This window comes from Microcaecilia unicolor, chromosome 4, assembly GCF_901765095.1.
Source record: "Microcaecilia unicolor chromosome 4, aMicUni1.1, whole genome shotgun sequence".
Taxonomy (NCBI): Eukaryota; Metazoa; Chordata; class Amphibia; order Gymnophiona; family Siphonopidae; genus Microcaecilia; species Microcaecilia unicolor.
In genome coordinates, this window is record NC_044034.1 from 17528528 (window position 1) to 17549253 (window position 20726).

The 20726-nt window shown below is 45.3% G+C and overlaps 1 protein-coding gene across 1 annotated transcript in view; it reads left to right on the forward strand.

Annotated features, from left to right (window-relative positions):
* Positions 1 to 8548: 8548 nt before the first annotated feature.
* Positions 8549 to 20726, forward strand: part of ARRB1 (arrestin beta 1) — an 88317-nt gene continuing 76139 nt past the window's right edge. The window contains exons 1-2 of the mRNA XM_030199747.1: positions 8549 to 8572; positions 11140 to 11200. Coding sequence (XP_030055607.1) covers positions 8549 to 8572; positions 11140 to 11200 — 85 coding nt within the window. The remainder of the gene's footprint in view (positions 8573 to 11139; positions 11201 to 20726) is intronic.

Here is a 20726-nt window from a genome sequence, read left to right on the forward strand (position 1 = left end):
AGTTTTAAAGGAAAGATTCAGTCTGTCTCTCTCTCCCCCCACACAGCAGACAGAAGGCTAAGAAAATGGCTGAGGGAAGAAATTCACCATTGTTCTACTCTCTCAAGGTGCCTAAATTAACTGAGTTTAATTATCAGCAGTGGGAATTAAGATTCATATGTCTCCTTCAAGCAAAAAGATTAAATATATGCTTAGACCAAGACAGAACAGCTGAAAATATGGCTGAATGGGACAATGCAAACTATTATGTGAAGTGCATGCTTTTGGAAGCTCTCTCAGAGAAACAAGCCATATTAGTGGAGGGAAAAGATACACCAAAGGACATTTTTTATAAACTGAGAACTATGTATGCAACTACATATGCAAAGCAGCAACCAATTTGGCTGGCAGAGTTGAATGAAACCAAATTAAGGGATAAAAGTAAATGTAATGATCACATTATGTATCTTATGTCTTCATTTCAAAAGTTAGAACTTTCTGGAATTCCCATGTGTGATGCATTGAAAAGAGCATTTCTTTTTACCTCACTATCAAAGAAGTTTGATGTTTTTAGGTCTGTAAATGAGGCCATTGAAGGGCAATCTTTTGAACAGGCAACATCAAAACTAAGGCAGGAATGCATAATAAATGATTCTGAGGAGATCTGTTCTCAAAGTCAGTCAGAGAGAAATGAAACAAATTTCTTGGCAAAGAACAGAGGAAGGCGGAGCTATGGGAAAACTCCACCCAAGGGAAAGCTGATTTGCTACTCATGTGGAAAGGAGGGACATGTATCTAAATGGTGTAAGGAAACACAAAACACTCCCTCTAGCTCACCTAAGCCAATGGAACTAAAGAATTTTCAAACCAGGAAATGTATGAAGGACAAAGATAAACACAAGGGCTTTCTAATGGCAGAAAAATCTTTGACTATGGTAAATAATAATTCAAATGAAAGTACTTGGATTTTGGATTCGGGGAGCACATGCCATTTAACCAATTGTAAAGATTTCTTTCAGGAAATGTGTCCAGAGGAAGGTATTCTTAAAACTGCAAACGCAGGGACTGCTAAGATCCAAGCAAAAGGTATTGGATTCTTAAAATGCAAAGTGTCTAATGAAGTTAAAGAAATTCCTGTAAGTGATGTCTTGTATATTCCCCAAGCAGTTTGCAATATGCTTAGTGTATCTACATTAGATAAGAAGGGATTTGTGATTCATTTTGAAAATAGTAAGTGCACAATCTCTAAAAATGATGAAGTGTATGCTGAAGCTTTTATGCATAATGATGTTTATAAACTGAGCATTTCAGGTGAAGCCTCACATATGGCGCAAGTAAGGAAGAATGATGGTAAATGTAGTCTGGAAATCTGGCACCGCCGCCTGGGACATCGTGATTTTAAGGTGATCCAGGATCTTCGCAGTGGGCAACTAGCCACAGGCATTCAGATAAGTGCAGATGCTGGTAAAATGGAGAAATGCATAGACTGTGTTACTCAAAAAGGTGTGAGACCCTCATTTCCTGCATACACAGGAAATAGGAGTAATAAAGTGCTGGACTTAATACACAGTGACTTATGTGGACCGTTTAATATCCCATCATTGGGAAATAACAGATTTGTGCTAATATTCTTGGATGATTTCTCTAGATATTGTGTGGCCTATTTGCTGAAAGAGAAAAGTCAAGTCACAGACATGCTGAAGAAATACGTAGCCATGGTGAGCAATAAATTTGAAAGAAAACCAAAGGTTCTTCAGACCGACAATGGTGGTGAGTTCATTTCACAAAGCATGCGCACATTTCTAGAACAAGAAGGCATTCAACATATCACAACAGTAGCTTATACACCAGAGCAAAATTCTGTTGCAGAGAGAAAATTTAGGTCACTTGTGGAAATGACCAGATGTATGCTGTCAGATAGCAATCTCCCTAAAAGACTATGGGGGGAAGCCATTCTCACAGCAGTGTACCTACAAAACAGAATGCCAACTAAAGGCGCTGAGCGCACACCACATGAGACATGGCATGGTAGGAAGCCAAACCTGTCACACATAAGAACATTTGGAAGTACAGCATATGCTCATGTACCAAAGCAAAGAAGGCATAAGCTGGATTCCACAACAGAAAGGGGCATTTTAGTTGGCTATGCTCCAGGACACAAAGGATATAGAATTTTGAATCTGAAAACTGGCATTGTTGGCATAAGACATGTTACATATTTTGATGAAAACAAAAGGGTTGATAAAGGCTGGATTATCCCAGATGAGCCTTATCATCCAGAATATGAAACTAGAACCATAATAGACATGCCAGTGTATATAAATGCCATACCAAGGCAGATGTCTGAAAGCAACTCATCTGTATCTAACGAGGAACAGGCAGAGGAAGCAGACACAGAAAGGATCATTGAAGAAGACAGTACAGTTGGAGAAGGGGAATCAATTGGAGAAGGACTCTCAGATATAGAGGATGCAGAAAGGTCGGACCAACCTGTTGTCAGACGCTCATCCAGGGAAAACAAAGGTGTTCCACCCCCAAGACTGTCTTACCTAACAAAGTCAGCAGAAGCTCAAGAGCCCTTAACATGGGATGAGATTGAGAAAATGCCAGCAGAAGAAGCTGCTGAATGGCATAAAGCTGCACAAGAAGAAATTGATGCATTGGATAAAAATAATACTTGGATTCTTACAAAATTACCTCCTGACAAGAAAGCTATAGGATGCAAATGGGTATTCAAGTTAAAAAGGAATGCACAAGGAAAAGTGGAAAGGTATAAAGCCAGATTAGTGGCAAAGGGATATCTTCAAAAATATGGAGAAGATTTTGATGAAGTGTTTGCACCTGTAGTGAAACACACGACAATCAGAACACTTCTGAGCATTGCAGTCTCAAAAGGCATGCAAGTAAACCACATTGATGTGAAAACAGCATTTCTTCACGGAGATATAACTGAGGACTTGTACATGGAACAACCAACAGGTTTCATAAATACAAAACAAAGACAGCTAGTGTGTAAATTAAACAAAGGTCTTTATGGATTAAAGCAAAGTGCAAAATGTTGGAATGAAAAATTGCATGAAATATTGACAAATTTAGGATTTAAGCAAGGTGAAGCAGATAAATGTTTGTACACTAGGTGCACAAATGGACAATATGCATACATTTTAGCTTTTGTTGATGATCTGCTCATTGCAAGCAAAAGTGAGCAAGAGTACAAGGACATTGTAAAGTGTTTAAACCTGAATGTTGAGATAAAAGAACTTGGTAATGTGTCATACTATCTTGGGATAGAAATTGAGAAACAAAATGATGGTTCTTATCTTCTAAGCCAGAAGCAGAAAATAAATGAGCTTATTGAAAGTTTAGGTATGCAAGATGCCCAAGTTGTAAGCACTCCCATGATCACTGATTTTCTGAAGGATGAAACAGTAAGAGAACCTTTACCAGATAACATCCAATATAGATCAGCCATAGGTAAGCTTTTATATCTAGCTACCACATACAGGGCTGATATAGCAAATGCAGTAGGAATTTTTGAGCAGAAGGGTCAGCTCACCTACCAAATCAGATTGGACTGCAGTTAAAAGGATGGTAAGGTATTTAAAGGGTACCATTGATTGTAAATTAAAGATTTCAGCCAATAGTAATCCAAAACTAATATGTTACTGTGATTCAGATTGGGCAGGGGATCATTCTGATTATAAATCCACAAGTGGATATGTGTTTATGTATGGAAATGTACAAATTTCATGGGCCAGTCATAAACAAAGTATTGTGAGTCTGTCTTCTACAGAAGCTGAATACGTGGCCGTATCGGAAGCGTGCAGAGAACTGATGTGGATTGAAAAACTTTTGCTGGATTTTGGAATAGCTGAAAAGAGACCAATCCAGATAATGGAAGATAATCAGAGCTGCATCCGACTGTCACAGAATGACAAGGTTCAGTCACGCACCAAGCACATCGCAACGAAATACCACAACGTGCGAGAGTTGGCGAAAGAAGGGGTCATCAGTCTACACTATTGTCACACCAGTGAGATGACAGCTGACATCATGACCAAACCGTTACCCAGAGAACATTTTGTGAATCTGCGTATAAAGCTTGGACTTTGTATGAATAAATAATTGCATGACAGTTATGCATGAGAAGGGGTTTGTTGGAATGTAATTGTATTTTACATGCATTGCCTGTCACCTATTATTTCTCTGTGATTACTCTGTGACCTCTGATGTGAATTACTTAGAGAGGTCACACTGCTATGCAACTTCCTGTGGGGGCAGACACAGCACATGCAGCACATGGAGCACATGGAGCTCATGATCTCTCCTAACCTGAGAGGATCTATGGTGGTGTGAGCATCCATTACCATCTAAGCACATGGAAGGAGCTGATAAGACAAATGTATAGTAATATGTATATATAAGCCTGTCTGATTATAATCTAACTACAAACTGTGAGTAAACAGATGTTTTGTTACTTCAACTTTAAAGTGACTCAGCAGTGATTTATTCAGGGGTGTATGAGAGAGAGATGAAGAAAGAAATTAACATTTCTAAAGCTGAAGCTGTGTGCACTAAAATCTGCTAATTATTTACTACAAATAATCCAACAAACATTACCCACCACAAGTGGAACAGGTAGGGGGGGGGGGGATGGGCCTGGCTCTGCCTTTCTGTAGTCCACTGCAACCAACAACAACTGTTCCAGGGACCTGCATACTGCTGTCTGGGTGCTGGGTATGACATTTGAGGCTGGCATACAGGCTGGCAAAAAAGGTTTGTATTTTAATAATTGTAGTGTGGGAGGATCAGCGCAGGGCTCTACTGCCCCTATGATCAGAGATAACAGCATGCAAATTTATGTGCACTATCCTTTCTGATCATAGGGTAAAGTGCAGGCAGATTCTGCCTCAGCATGCACTCAGGCACAATCCTCCCGCACTTCTTTGACAGGTCTGGGCTGTCAAAAGCCCAGACCTGTCAAATACAGGGGCTGGAGGTCCGCGGGACCACCAGTCCCCAAACAGCATGGCCCTGGTGGCCTAGAGTTTCTCCTTTATATGGTGTGAAACCCCGCCCAGCGCATCCCAGGATGCACTGGGCAGGGCTGGGCGCCACCGTTTTCAAGGTGGCGCTGCTGGAAGAGAAGGGAGTGTACCTCCGTCCTCAAACAAAGGTAGGGGGTGGGAAACAGGGTTTCTAGACCACCAGGTTTGGGGGGGGGGGGGGGTTCGTTTGCGGCCCACTGGGTCACCAAGGTTTTTTATGGGGGATGTGAGGGGGGGTCAGGGGGACTGGAGACCCACTGGTTCTCCAGCCCCCCTGAATTTGAGTTGGGGGGACTGGCGGTCCGCCGGACATCCAGCCCCCATTTCGCTGGCTGGGGGTCAGGGTTCTGCTTCTGTGGGGGGAGGTTGTATTGGGGGGAATAGGGGGCCTGCTAGCATGCAATTGCATGCTGGACAGGGGTCACCATTCCTCCCCAATGGTGTGCAAACCCTAACGCCAGCTCTGAGCTGGCGTAGGGTTTGCCGCAGACAGCGTGCCCATATTTGGCGCTCCGCTCGCTGATCATTGGGGAGGAAAATATTTAGCATACATTTGCATGCTGCTTGTGCTAACAGCTTTTTTTAGCATGCATTTGCATGCTAGTTGTGTTCAGAGCCTGCGAGCGCGTTGTTTCATGCGCTCAGGGGCTCTGATCATGGGACGGTAGCAAACGCAGTTGCTAGTATGGCGCTAACAGCCTCTAGCGTCCGCGTTCGCTTCTGATCATCTGCCCCTAGGTGCTGATGAAGGACAGACAATCTGTTTATGAAAATTGAGATACACCCTCCACCTGCAATTAAACCCACTCCCAGGCTGAAACAGCAGGGGAACAATTAGAATTCAAACAGGCATCTGAAATGAACTGCTTATCTCTCTCCCTTCTTGGTGAGCTGCCTTTCAAATCACAAAGGCCTGCAGTGACAGAGCCAGTCCTAGAAGTACAAGAAAAACATGCTTTGAATTTCAAGGTTTTCATGAAGGGTGACTCATTTCTGCATTATTCCACCGCCCTGGTATTGTTGAACCGCTGAGGCAAAAGTGGGAGGGAGGCCAGGGGCCAGAAGCTGAAGTGTGGCACCGATAACATAGAGAGTTTGGATTTTAATGCAGTCTTTGCCACTTGTTCTCTGTGACCCCAGCACTTAAACCCTGGAGGTTTACAATTGTGCAAAGGTCAATGACATTACTTGGTATCCGGCTTTGCCAAGATTCTGTGTATGGGCATTATGTTTTCACCTCAAAGAATACAGTGGAGGCTTCCTTTATAATCTTGTCTCCAAAGAAACATGAAGCCAGATCAGAGGTGAAAGAAAACCAGCTTTTAATCTCTAAATATAAAGCTGCTTGGAAACGAATGTTAAATGTTATCACTCAATGAGGAACATGCGGATGGATTGAAATTCTGCCGTGTTGGGGGATGGAGTTTTTGCTTTTTCAGGAAGTCTCTTAGGCCCCGCTGATTCATTTTCCCACACTGTTCCAAACAGCGCTGTGAAATTAGCCCCAGAACAGTGCGAGGAAATAACACCCCTATGATCAAAACTAATGGCATGCAAATTTATGCACACTATTAGCTTCAGTCATGGGGGTACTTCTGCGGGAGGATTGTGCCTATCAAAAAAAAAGCCCGGACATGTCAAACATTACCAATGCAAGGGCTGGAGTTCCGGTGAACCTCCAGACCCCCACTACCCCCAACCCAGACAGAGGGCTGGAGACGGGGACTTGCTGTGGAAAACAGCTGGAGTCTAAAAGGAAAAACCTGTGTCCACTTCATCTGAGAGACCACCTAGAGTCGGCTCGGTGAGGATTACAGAGATTTATTTCCTATAGTCGGGGATTAGCTAGTGGGTTCTTACCTCAGCAAAGGCGGGTTAGTCAGAACTTTGTGATCAGGAAGATGTGCTGCTAACTGTATTACTTCATGACCTAGTCAGTATTACTAATCGGGATTGTGTAATAATCTAGTAACCAGTGATATCAGTGTTTTAGTTAGACAATACATTCTACAGTTGCTTATCAGCATAAGGGAGCTACATTTCTACAGCTGAGCTGTAGTGTAGGGTGTATTATTCTATTTTCTTACCTATATAATAGTAACATAGTAACATAGTAGATGACGGCAGAAAAAGACCTGCACGGTCCATCCAGTCTGCCCAACAAGACAACTCATGTGTGCTACTTTTGTGTATACCCTACTTTGATTTGTACCTGTGCTCTTCAGGGCACAGACCGTATAAGTCTGCCCAGCACTAGCCTCGCCTCCCAACCACCGGCTCTGGCATAGACCGTATAAGTCTGCCCAGCACTATCCCCGCCTCCCACCACCGGCTCTGGCACAGACCGTATAAGTCTGCCCCGCACTATCCCTGCCTCCCACCCTCCAGCCCCGCCTCCCACCACTGGCTCTGGCACAGACCGTATAAGTCTGCCCCGCACTATCCCCGCCTCCCAACCTCCAGCCCCGCCTCCCACTACCGGCTCAGTGACTTTACTTTTATTCCAGTTCTCTCTAACAGAAGAAAAGTTCTGGTGTAGGCCCAGAACAGCCAGGTTCCTTTATAATATATAACCCCTGGACAGAGCTAGGAAGTTGGTTTAGCCAGACTCCTGTAAACGGAACCTGGGAATTGCTCATTGGGTAGCTTTGCCCAGAAGAGTTATTCATCCTATAAATGCTTACATAAGACCACCCTAGTAGTCTAGCGCCCCTGAATCCCGACCTGACCCCCTTGACAAAACAGCCCCCCCCCCAACAGAAGACCCAACCTGACCCGCCTCCGGACAGAAGACCTCCGAACCCCCTGCTGGGTGAGGCATGGTAATATAAGGCATTTTCTCCCCCATGACATCCAACGTCCCATGAGATCCGATCTTCCTCACCCACAAACTCCCCTCCCCCAAACCCTTCAAGATCCTCCTGGCTAGGTTTACCATATTTTGTCCCCCCAAAAGGAGGACACATGCCCTGCAACCACCACACACCCTGCCACGCCCCCTATCACACTCTATCCCACCCCCTTTCACACACTCGCTCCCCCACCTGTCACATTTTCCCCATCACTCCCCCTCCCCGTCACCCCCCTCCCCCTTACCTTACTACTGCCCTGGTGGTCTAGTGACCTCTTCGGGGCAGGAAAGAGCCCCCTCTTTCCTGCCCGGAGCGCTGCCCTGCATGCATCCTTCCTATTCCTGATCTTGGCGCCGATTCAAAATGACCGCCGAGAGTTGAAGTCTCGCGAGGTCACTTCAACTCTCGGTGGCCATTTTGAATCGTCACCGAGACACGAACAGGACGGATGCATGCAGGGCAGCGCTCCAGGCAGGAAAGAGGGGGCTCTTTCCTGTTCCAAAGGTGAAAGAGGTCACTAGACCACCAGGGCAGAAGTAAGTAAGGGGAGGGGAGGCTAGCAATCTGCCCGTTTGTCCGGATTTCTGGACAAACGGGCAGGCTGGTGGGCGGGCCGTCAGAAATCCGGACAAACGGGCAGATTGGCAAAACCCGCCTGGTTGCCCGGACATGTCAGAAAGAGGACATGTCGGGGTAAATCCAGACATATGGTAACCCTACTCCTGGCAGACTTCCCCCTCACTCTGATCCCTATCCTTGGCTTTACCGGGGATCCTAGTGAGAGAAGGAGCAGTGCCTCTGCTCTAATAGTCCTGGGTTTTAAAGTGGCCTCCACAACTCATATCAGCAATGTCACAGTATTACTTCTAGGAACCAGGCCATTTTTTAACCCAGGATTGTTACAGCAGGAGTGAATGAGCATTTTCCGTTCCTACTAGACACCAGGAACCTTGGTAAGGCTGAAGATGGAGATCAGGAGGTGGAGAGGTGCACTGTCTCTACTGCATGCAAATCTCTCTCATGAATATTCATTGTGGATATCCGGAAAACCTGACTGGCTGGGGTGCCTCTAGGACCAGGTTTCAGAACCACTGACCTATATTGTTTAGCCTCCCCTGTAGGAGACAAAACGGACAACACTGAGACATCAGTCAGTGTGAATTCAACACAAGCCGTAGGATAAGGAAAAAATCCGGAGGAGTGGCCTAGCGGTTAGAGCATTACCCTGACACCCAGGGAAGCCTGGTTCAAATCCCACTGCTGTTCTTTGTGATCTTGGGCAAATCACCTCAGTGGCGATCCTAGGTCGGCTGCCACCCTTGGCGGATCGCCGCTGCGCACCCCCCCCCCAGGTGCAGTGGCATCCGTCCCCTGGGGCAGTGGCATCCCCCCCCCAGGGTGCAGCACGACACCTCCCCCCCCCCCCCGGTGCAATGACCCCCCCCCCCCCCCCCCGGTACATTCTTGGCTGCTGGAGGGTGCAGAGAGCAGCCACGTGCCTGTCGGCTCCACTGGCTCCCTGCTCTCTCTGCCCCGGAACAGGAAGTAGCCTGTTCCGGGGCAGAGGGAGCAGGGAACCAGCGGAGCCGACAGGCGCACGGCTGCTCTCTGCACCCTCCAGCAGCGTGCACCCGGGGGCGGACTGCCCTCACCGCCCCGCTCTTGCTACACCACTGAATCACCTAACCCTTGCTTCAGGTGAAAAATTACAGGACAATATTTAAAGCAATTTAATTGGCCAGAAACAGTTACCAGTGCTAACCACTAATTTTTCAGCAGCTCTTAACTGGTTAGTGCAGCTGAAAATAACTGGATAACACCCAACTAAGGAGCCCTTTTACAAAGGCCTGCCGAAAACTGGCCTGCGGTAGTGTAGACACGTGTTTTGGGTGTACCAAAAATGAAATTACCGCAAGAGCCACGCAGTAACTCCATTTTGGCGCGCGTTGAGCGCGTCCAGATGCTTGCATGGCTTAGTAAAAGGGCCCCTAAAAAACAGCTATTTTGAGGATGTTCCGGGGACAGATTTGGCACTTGGTCGGTTAAGTACTGATATTCTCATATTAGCCCTCTCCTCAAGTCACTTCACTGGCTTCCTATCTGTTTCCGCATACAGTTCAAAACTCCTCTTATTGACCTATAAGTGCATTCACTCTGCAGCTCCTCAGTACCTCTCCACTCTCATCTCTCCCTACATTCCTCCCCGGGAACTCCGTTCACTGGGTAAATCTCTCTTTTCTGCACCCTTCTCCTCCACCGCTAACTCCAGACTCCGTTCCTTTTATCTTGCTGCACCATATGCCTGGAATAGACTTCCTGAGCCGGTACGTCAAGCTCCATCTCTGGCTATCTTCAAATCTAAGCTAAAAGCCCACCTTTTTGATGCTGCTTTTAACTCCTAACCCTTATTCACTTGTTCAGAATCCTGATTTTATCATCCTCACTTTAATATTCCCTTTTCTCTTGTTTGTCCTGTTTGTCTGTCCTAATTAGATTTTAAGCTCTGTCGAGCAGGGACTGTCTCTTCATGTTCAAGTGTACAGCGCTGCGTACGTCTAGTAGTGCTATAGAAATGATAAGTAGTAGTAGTAGTATATTCAGCACTTAACAGACCAAGGTCACCACATAAAAGTCAGACATATCTTTTATATGGTAACCGTAGCCGGTTAATGCTGAATATCGCACTTAACCGGCTGTGTATTACCCAGCTCTGCAAACCTGGAAGTTGAAAAATTCAATGCCAGAGCCTTGACATGGCCCAGCATTCAATTTCTGGGTTTAACGCCGGTGTCCGGTAGCTGAATATCTGACCCTTAGATTATGGGCCTTCTCGGGACAGGGAAATTACCTAGTGTGAGTTGTCTTGAACTATAGCTAACATAGTAATATAGTAGATGACGGCAGAAAAAGACCTGCACGGTCCATCCAGTCTGCCCAACAAGATAAACTCATATGTGTATACCTTACCTTGATTTGTACCAGCCTTTTCAGGGCACAGACCGTATAAGTCTGCCCTCCACTATCCTCGCCTCCCAACCACCAACCTCTCTTCCCCCACCTGCTCCGCCACCCAATTTCGCCTAAGCTTCTGAGGATCCATTCCTACTGCACAGGATTCCTTTATGCATATCCCACGCATGTTTGAATTCAGATAAATCCAAATAAATAAATAAATAAATGTCTGGAACAACAGAAAGATGCTTTTTCAAAAATGAATATTTTCTTGAGCTAATTCACTGTTTTTCTCTCTCCCCTCACAGCTCACAGTCTACCTTGGCAAGAGGGACTTTGTCGACCACGTAGAGTTTGTGGATCCTGTCGGTAGGTTGCTAAGTTTCTACGGGAAATAAAATGCAGCATCTAGGGCAAGATTAACCCTTTGATGGAACCTAGGCAAACAAGTTCCTCCCCCCCCCCCTATTATAATATAAATATATTGCAAAACTCACACAAATAGGATGAGGTGTGGGAGTGAAGAACTCCTATAATATTTTACAAGCGGCTCTGCCAAATGTTTATGTCCCTCCATTTGCAGTGGGAGCAGCCATTTTGAAAGGCTTCATGCGGGAGCGTCTTTCCAAAATTGCTGCTCTGACTGCAGAGGAATCTGGACAGAGGAGGATGCAGTAGGTAAGAAATGCTGATTATTGACTCAGGGAGTAGAGAGAGTAGATATACCTCTGGAGTAGTGGCCCTGCCTTCCTCCCCTCCCCCTCCCCTTTCTGCCAGCAGTGACTTTCCAGGGAAAAAAATCTGAATTGAGACTCATTGAGGGGGCCCCTGTAAAGGGGGTCCGCTTCCTCCTCTTGGGTGGAGCCAGCAAGCCTGCGGGGCTCCCAGGGTTCCAGGACAGAATACTGCTGATACTGGAACTCAGGGCCAAAGTATTTTATTGTCAAGGCAATTTCATACCAAAAAATCATAATTAATTCTTCATAACAAAAGGTACAGCCCTCTTAATATAGTCTTCAAAAGAAAAAGGTATAGTCCAGGTCCCAAAATCCCTCAACAAACGCTCAGCTCCTCAAGACCTCAGGTCTTCTATTAGGGCAGGGGCGTAGCCAGACAACAGATTCTGGGTGGGCCTAGGCAAGAAGTGGGTGGGCACCAAGTGTTCTTCACCACCACCACCACCAAAAAAAATATCTCAGCTGGCGAGAAAACACTTCTTTCCACCTTGGCTTAACATGAAAGGGAAGTCTTCAGCTGATAGAGCTTGGGATCTCCACCTGCTACCACTAAACGTATGCTACTGTTGGGTGGGCCTGAACCCTAAGTGGGTGGGCCCTGGCCCACCCAGGCCCACCTGTGGCTACGCCACTGTATTAGGGCCTTAGCTTTCCCTTCCCCCTCCTTCAGAAGGGTTTAGTAAGAGTTCAGCACACTTCCAATATAGCACAACAGTTCAGAACAAACCTTCATGGCCAGACTTTGCACATCAAACCAATACCACAAATCACCTGCCTTTTCACAGCACAACGGGAACCCTGTAAGGAGCAAGGCTGGCAGTTTCTCCCACCTCTCAGCACCACGCCCGGTGTGACCTCCTCCACTGCCTTCGTGCTGGGCAGGGCAACCTTTGAATTCTCCCACTCCATGGTAGCTGGCTCCTCTCCCTTAGGCAGCTCTAGTGGCAGGCTGCTTTCTTCCTCCACATACTCCATGGAATCTCTCTCTCCATTCGTCTCCCCTCTCTCCTGGTGACTGAGAGCCTCCAGGAAATCTGCTCTCCCCTTCTCGCAGCTGCGGGGAATTATATACTGATGGTTAAGCCAGGGGAACTGAGCTTCATCCTTCCCTCGCCCTCTAGTGGGGAAGGGAGTAACAGGCTCACCCTGCCTCGAGCCATTGCTCCCCCTGCTGGGACTGGCAATCCATTCCATCTTTTTAGGACTACTGTCCTCACTCATTCTTGCAAGGACTTCTGGGACCCGTAGTTCTGGGCTCAGCTGCTTCACTGGGGAGTCTCTGGGGCTTGCCTTGTCACGCACCCCCTCCCTCAAGAAATTGCGACTCTCGGAAGCCCACAGCGGCTTTTCTGTAGAGTCTGCAATTCATGATAGGGCATCAGCATTCCCATGGAGCCTCCCTGCCCGGTGCTGTGCGGTAAAAGAAAAGGCCTGTAGGGCTAGATACCACCTAGTAAGGTGGCTGTTGTGCCCACGCATCTTTTGCAGCCATTTTAGAGGGGCATGATCTGTAATAAGGGTAAATGGACGGCCCTGCAAATAATACTTCAAGGCTTCCACTGCCCACTTAACAGTTAAGCACGCTTTCTCTATTACTGCATAGTGTTGTTCTATGGGTGTTAATTTTCTACTTAAAAACAAGACCGGGTGTTCCTCCTGCCCAAACTCCTGGTATAAGACCGCCCCCAGCCCCCTTTCGGAGGCAAAGATCCTGTAAAGCAAACAACCCTCCCCCCCAAGAGATCAGGACTTTCCACCAAAAAACAGAGACTAGGCTGGGGGAGGGGATGATGAAGGGCAAGGAGGGAGGGTCCTGTGACAGCTTCTGCAGAGGCCAGAGAGGCTAGGCAGAGGGCAAAGACAGCAGTGGCCTTTTATAAAGCTTTGCCTTGTCCACTAGCATTCACTAATAGCATAGTTATGCAGTTCAAAGAGGTCTTCACTAATGGAACATTCAGGAAAGTGAAGCAAAATCAAGCACTCATTTGTTTTAGGATCCATAGAAGACATAAGAATTGTCATACCATGTCAGACCAATGGTCCATTTAGTTCAGTATTCTTCTAACAATGGCAAAATGAGATCACAAGTATCTGACAGAAGCCCCCAAAATAGCAAGATTCCATGCTACCAACTCCCAGGGATAAGCAGTGACTTTCTCTAAGTCTACCTTAATAACAGCTGCTTTACCACATCCTCTGGCAATGAGAGCCAGAGCTTAATTATACGCAGAACGTGTCATTCTGAGCTAAAGAGATACATCATCCTACGAACAGTGATACATGTTAGGGAACAACCTTTTCTCACACGAGCACGCAGCTTTGGAACACACTGCCGCGCAACTTAAGAGCGACCCACGAACAAGCATCCTTCCGCAGATCACTGAAGACCCATCTATTTGAAACAATTTACGGAAAGAACCAAAACACATAGAGTCCACACTCACTGTTCATCAATGCATCACACATCCACTTATGATCTCCCATCCCCCATAATTCAACACTACTCATACACTTACTCACAGAAATATGTACACCACATGCCCTTGTGACTTAACACTGCCCTTAAGCTTCATGTTGATGTCCCATTGTGATTTTCCTAATGATAATTCGATTATCTCGCATAACTTGTACAATATAACCCATAACCTATTTGTAACAAATGTATTTTCATTATTCTTATCTTATTGTAAGCCACACTGAGCCCGCAAAGAGGTGGGAAAATGTGGGATACAAATGCAAACAATAAATAAATAAATAAAAACAAGAAAAAGAAAAGTTTAGAGATAGTACAAAAGGCATTTGTGGAACGAGTTAGTGAGTTTTATATAGTTTGTGCAAATGTTGTATGGAGTTATCTCCAGAGAGGAGAGTTTTGGCTACATTATCCAAAGAATGTTATTGTAATATAGTGGATAATAAAGTGAATAAATAATCACATGTTCATTGAAAACAACCTAAGAATGACCAGTAAACCATGAAGTTTATTAACAACATTTAATCGCTGTTCAGCACCATGGAATGGACAGCTCCCGTGGTGCCCAGATGGCTGCATTCAAATGATAAGCAAAACAGAACTGTGTTTTTGCCTGGTTTTCTGACCTGTGCAAGGGTCTTCTGTTCTTGTCGATTGCATCAAAATGATAGCACTTGTCAAATTTATGAAAAGTTCTTCACAACTAACAAAATACATCAACAACATTTCCATACTGCATGAATATCAGTCAGGCTTTAGACCCAATCATAGTACCAAAACGGTATTAATCACACTCCTGGCCAAATTCAAACATGAAATAACAAGAGGTATAAACATCCTTTTACTCCAGTTCAACATGACACGTGCATTTGACATGATGGACCACCAAATTCTACTAAGAATACTTGACAATCTAGGAATTGGATGGAAGATATTTCTCATGGACTAAGAGATTCCTGCCCACCAGGTCGTACCAAGTTAAGTCAAATTCAGCATTCTCCCCTCCTTGGAAAGCAAAATGTGGAGTCCCACAAGGCTCACCACTCTCGCTCATATTATTCAACCTAATGATGATCCCACTAGCCAAGTCCCTATCCAAACAAGGCCTCAATCCATTCATATACGCTGATGACATCACAATCTAGATCCCTTTCAAAAATAAACCATCAGAAATCGCCTCCAAAATCACAAACAGCATGAAGATTATGGAATCCTGGGCATCAGTCTTCAAGTTAAAACTAAACAGGGAAAAACATAATATTTTCAAAGCACTTAGCCTTCCAAAGTTCCATAGGTTTCTATGGAACTTTGGAAGGCTAAGTGCTTTGAAAATATGCCTCTGGGTATATAGCCTCATACTCTCATCCTCACACAATACTGAACAATTTTCAACCATCAACGCTTTGGGCTCATCGCTCCCAATCTCAGACAACCTGAAAATCCTAGGCATCACCATAGACAGTGATGTATCACTTGAAAGCCAGGCCAAGGCCACTACAAAGAAAATGTTCCACACAATGTGGAAACTCAAACGCATAAAACAATACCTTCCAAGAGACATATTTCGCAACATGATCCAAGCCATGGTCCTGGCCCATGTGGATTATTTCAATGGAATCTATGCAGGGTGCAAAGGACACATCCTAAAAACAGTGGCGTTCCAAGGGGGAGCAGTGGGTGCGGTCCACCCTGGGTGCACGCCGCTGGGGGGGGGTGCTGCGCGTCTGTCAGCAATGCTCATTCTCTGCTCCCTCTGCCCCGGAACAGGTTACTTCCTATTCCGGGGCAGAGGGAGCAGGGAACGAGGGAAGCCGACAGGCGTGCGGCACCCCCCCTCCAGCAGATAAAAATGCACCCGGGGGTGTCCTTTTGCCGGGGGGAGGTGTCCTTTCGCCGGGGGTGTGGGGGTCGCGCTGCCCCTGGGGGTCCTTTCGCCAGGGGGAGGTGTCGCACTGTACCTGGGGGGGGGCGCATCGGCAATCCGCCCCGGGTGTCAGCCACCCTAGGAACGCCACTGCCTAAAAAAATTACAAATGGCACAAAACACAGCAGCTGGACTTATTTTCAAAAAAACCCGAATCAAAAGCACCAAACCCCTTCTCCAAAAACCTCACTGGCTAGCAATTAAGGATCGCATAGCCTTCAAGATCTGCTCTCTGGTGTACAGAATAATTTTCAGCCTCTCATCAGGCTATATGACCAATCTAATAGACCTACCAATCCAGAATACAAATAAATCAGCCAGATCTTACCTAACCCTCCACTTCCCAACATGTAAAGGCATTAAATACAAATCAACTTACACATCCAGCTTCTCCTACGTCTGCATCAAAATTTGGAATACACTACCAAAAGACCTAAAACTCAAAGACAATTATCTAATCTTGCCGCAAGTCGCTCATCTATCTGCCTCGGATATCTCTAAGTCCCATCCTCGCCAGCAATATCTTCACACTCGGGTTCCCATTGTGCATGCAAAACAAGTACAATTCCAATCATTTCACATGGGCTATATAAATGCGAGATCCGTAGTGAGTAATCCCGAACTGATATCTGATTGGATCTCCTCTGACGCTCTAGACATGTTGTTCATCACGGAAACCTGGATAAGAACACCTAAAGATCCCATTGTGCTGGATCTCTGCCCAGCAGGATACAAGATCATCCACTGGGACAGAGTAGATAAGAGAGGGGGTGGGTTGGCGCTCATCTACCGCTCCTACCTCATAGTAGATGTAATTTTGGATTCGATCTCCTCGTCGCTGGAAATTGCTGCAGTAAAGGTCCATCACCCATCCCTTCATGGCCAACTGGTCTGTGTGCTGTTTTACAGACCTCCAGTCACCTGGTCAAGCAGTCAATCTACGCTTCTGGATTTAATCTCTAATACCTGTATGAACAACTCGAACATACTTTTCTTGGGTGATCTCAATCTCCATTTGGATAATTCCACCTCCCCAGAAGTATCCCAGTTCCTGGATTTTCTCCACCTTTGTGACCTTGAATGCCCTATCTCAGGTCCAACTCACCGTAAAGGTCATTCACTTGACCTCCTCTCATTTAAATTTCAAGACGATCAAAATTTTTCCATTCATGATACTGGCTGGATGAAAACGGCTTGGTCGGATCACTTTAAACTACAGTTCACCCTGAGTTGGCAAACCTCAGATCCCCTTCGGCCTCGTCAGTCTTATCAATATTACACCAGAGGCATCATTAACCCCAACTTGTTCTGGAGTTCTCTTTATAATCACGGCTTGGATATGCAACCATCTTCGTCCACTTATCTCACTGACTGGGACCACACTTGCAATACTGTGCTGGATACAATTGCACCCCTGAGGCTCAAAACCTCGTACATTCGTAGATTATCACCCTGGTTCTCAGCAGAATTGAGAGCATTGAAATGCGAGGTACGACGTATGGAAAGAACTTGGCGAAAATGTAAATCGGATCAGGCTAGGGAAGCCTGGAAAAGTAGTCACCGCAAGTATAAATACGCTACCCGAAACGCAAAACGCACCTACCTTTCAACTAAGATGAAAGCGGCTGGCCGGGACATACGACAGATATATCAGCTACTAAACACCTTTCTAGATACTCGCAAGCTAGAACGCTCCAGTGTTGATCCTCCGTCAGCTACACAACTGGGATCTTACTTCAAGGAGAAAATTCTTATCCTACGGTCTTCAACCGTCAGCTGCCTCTCTGATGTGGATGACTTCCTGGCATCCTTGGCCGAGCCTTCGGGTGCTTGTCCTGCAGACCGCTTTTGGATAAAATTTAATCGCTTGTTGCCTGACAAGGTGAATGCTGCTCTACAAAAATTCACAAATAAAAGCTGCAAATTAGATGTATGTCCGACTCATCTCCTAAAAGTCGCACCAAAATCTTATATTGCAGAACTGACTTGTTACCTCAATTATATGTTAAGCGCAGGACTTTTCCCGTCAGGTCATGGAAACATTCTTCTCACCCCAATCCCAAAGAATCCAAAGATCAAACCAGATGTCATCTCAAATTATCGCCCAGTGGCTTCCATACCTCTAGTTATCAAGTTGATGGAGAGTCTGGTCAATGTTCAGCTCAACGAATTTTTGACTAATTTTGATATCCTCCACCATTCGCAATCAGGTTTTCGAGTTCATTACAGCACAGAGACCGTCCTGGTCACCCTCTTATCCAACTTTAGACGTGAACTATCTGTTGGACGGAAAATTCTTCTGCTACAATTTGATATGTCTAGTGCTTTTGACATGGTGGATCATGAACTCCTGCTCCATCTACTGGATTCTTTTGGTATAGGAGGGCCAGTTTTACATTGGTTCAAGGGTTTCTTGACTTCTAGGTCCTATCAGGTAATGGTGAATTCCAATACTTCTGAATCGTGGAATGCCTCCTGTGGGGTCCCTCAGGGTTCTCCCCTCTCACCGACACTATTCAATATTATGATGATGCCTTTAGCCACAGCACTTGCTAATCTGGACCTCAACCCTTTCATCTATGCGGACGATATTACAGTCTACATCCCTTTTCAAACCACAATATCAGAAGTTACCAACCTCATAGATGCCTGTTTCTCCACTTTAGAACATTGGGCCAGGGTGTTCCGCTTCAGGCTAAATAGGGAAAAAACTCATTGTCTCATCCTCTCGTCCACGCACTCTAATATATCTGACTCAATGCTTCCAGTTCTGGGCTCTACCCTCCCGATTACTAAAAGCCTGAGACTTTTAGGAGTGCATCTGGATTCACATCTCCAGCTGGCTGATCACGTACAATCAGTCTCCAAAAAAAATGTTCCAGGCCATGTGGAGACTTCGGCGAATCAGATATCTCCTTCCCAGAGACTTGTTCCGTACCCTTGTCCACTGGCTTGTCCTATCCCACCTGGATTATTGTAGTGGTATTTATGTGGGTTGCCAGGCCTCCTTATTGAAAATGTTCCAAACGGCTCAGAACACTGCGGCGAGGCTCATCCTTAAAGAAAGGCGTTTTGCACATGCTGAACCCCTGCGCTTTAAACTTCATTGGCTGCCTGTACAGGAGCGCATCGCTTTTAAGATCTGCTCCCTAACACATAAAATCATTTATGGGACCTCCCCGGATTACATGCTCCCCTTGATCGACCTTCCGCCTAGAAATGCCAACCCTGCTGCTCGGTCCTATCTCCACCTCCATTTTCCGAATTGTAAGGGAGTCAAGTATAAGAAAATCTTCGCCTCGTCTTTCTGTTATTGGAGTCCCAAATACTGGAACGCACTACCTCGTCACCTTAAAACTCAAGAGGATCATGCCCTTTTTAAGAAGTTGTTAAAGACATTCCTCTTTGCCAAGACTTACCACTCAACTTGCCATGTTGATTAAAACATCCCTTGTCCCTTACCCTACCTAGTTCACGTTGTTAGTTTCTTCCCTCCAACCTACTTCTTTATGTTTGACTAAGCTATTAAGATTGTACTATTATTTAATTCTCTGTGAGCCACATTGCGCCTGCATGAGTGGGAAAATGTGGGATATAAGTAACAAATAAATAATCTTCCCAAAACATCTGAAGGCCCACCTTTTCAGGAGGTTCATCCCCACTGAACCAGCTTAACCATCCAGTTTTCCAAACTGCTTCATTAATAAATATGACAGTGAACAGAAAGGGCACAAGCTTCCATCTATCAACCCAAACCAAAACACTTAACGCACCTTCTGACACTAAATTAAATCCACTAACCAATCACATCAGGACGCATGATTGATCCACACAATTTCTAACCTTGTTCAATAGGAAATGCGAAGAACTTACTACAGACTCTCACTGCTTCTCATAAATTGTAACCTTGTTCGATACATTCTGTAACCAATTTACCAATAAATCATGTAAGCCACATTGAACCTACGAATAGGTAGGAAAATATGGGATGCAATTGCAATAAAACATGTCATAGACTCACCAGCTAAGCGGAGATCACCAGTTCTATCGCATTGCCAAGCATCTCCCTCTCTCTCTCTCTCTCTTTTCCTATACCTTGACTTTGTTCCTCTTTCTTCCTACCCATATGGAGGGTAATTCATAAGAGGCACCTAGGCTGTGACAGTACAAGGCTCTCCTTAATATACAATGCTACCCTTCCACCAATTCGATCCACCCTATCACTACGATATAATTTGTACCCCGGTATGACAGTGTTCCACTGGTTATCCTCCTTCCACCAGGTCTCAGAGATGCCTATTATATCTAATTTTTCATTTAGTGCAATATATTCTAACTCTCTCATCTTATTTCTTAGGCTTCTGGCATTCGCATATAGACATTTCAAACTATGTTTGTTGTTCCTATTTACATCATGCTCAGTACTTGACAGTATTCATTTGCAATCTTTTGTCTGATTTTTATTTTATTTAAGGACACCTGATCTACTACGGTCTCTTTTGCAACCTCACTATCAGGATACCCTAACGTCCCTGTTTTGGTGATATCTTTAAAAGACACCTTATTCCGAACCATGCGCTTTTGAGCGACTGTCGGCCTTTCCCCCAGTCTCTAGTTTAAAAGCTGCTCTATCTCCTTTTTAAATGCCGATGCAAGTTCAGGTATAGTACAGTAGGTATTTTTATGTTCCAGGAGGGCTATACAGAAATAAGATTTAAAGTGGGAGTTACACCTGGGACCCGTTGTTCAAAGTCCATTGCA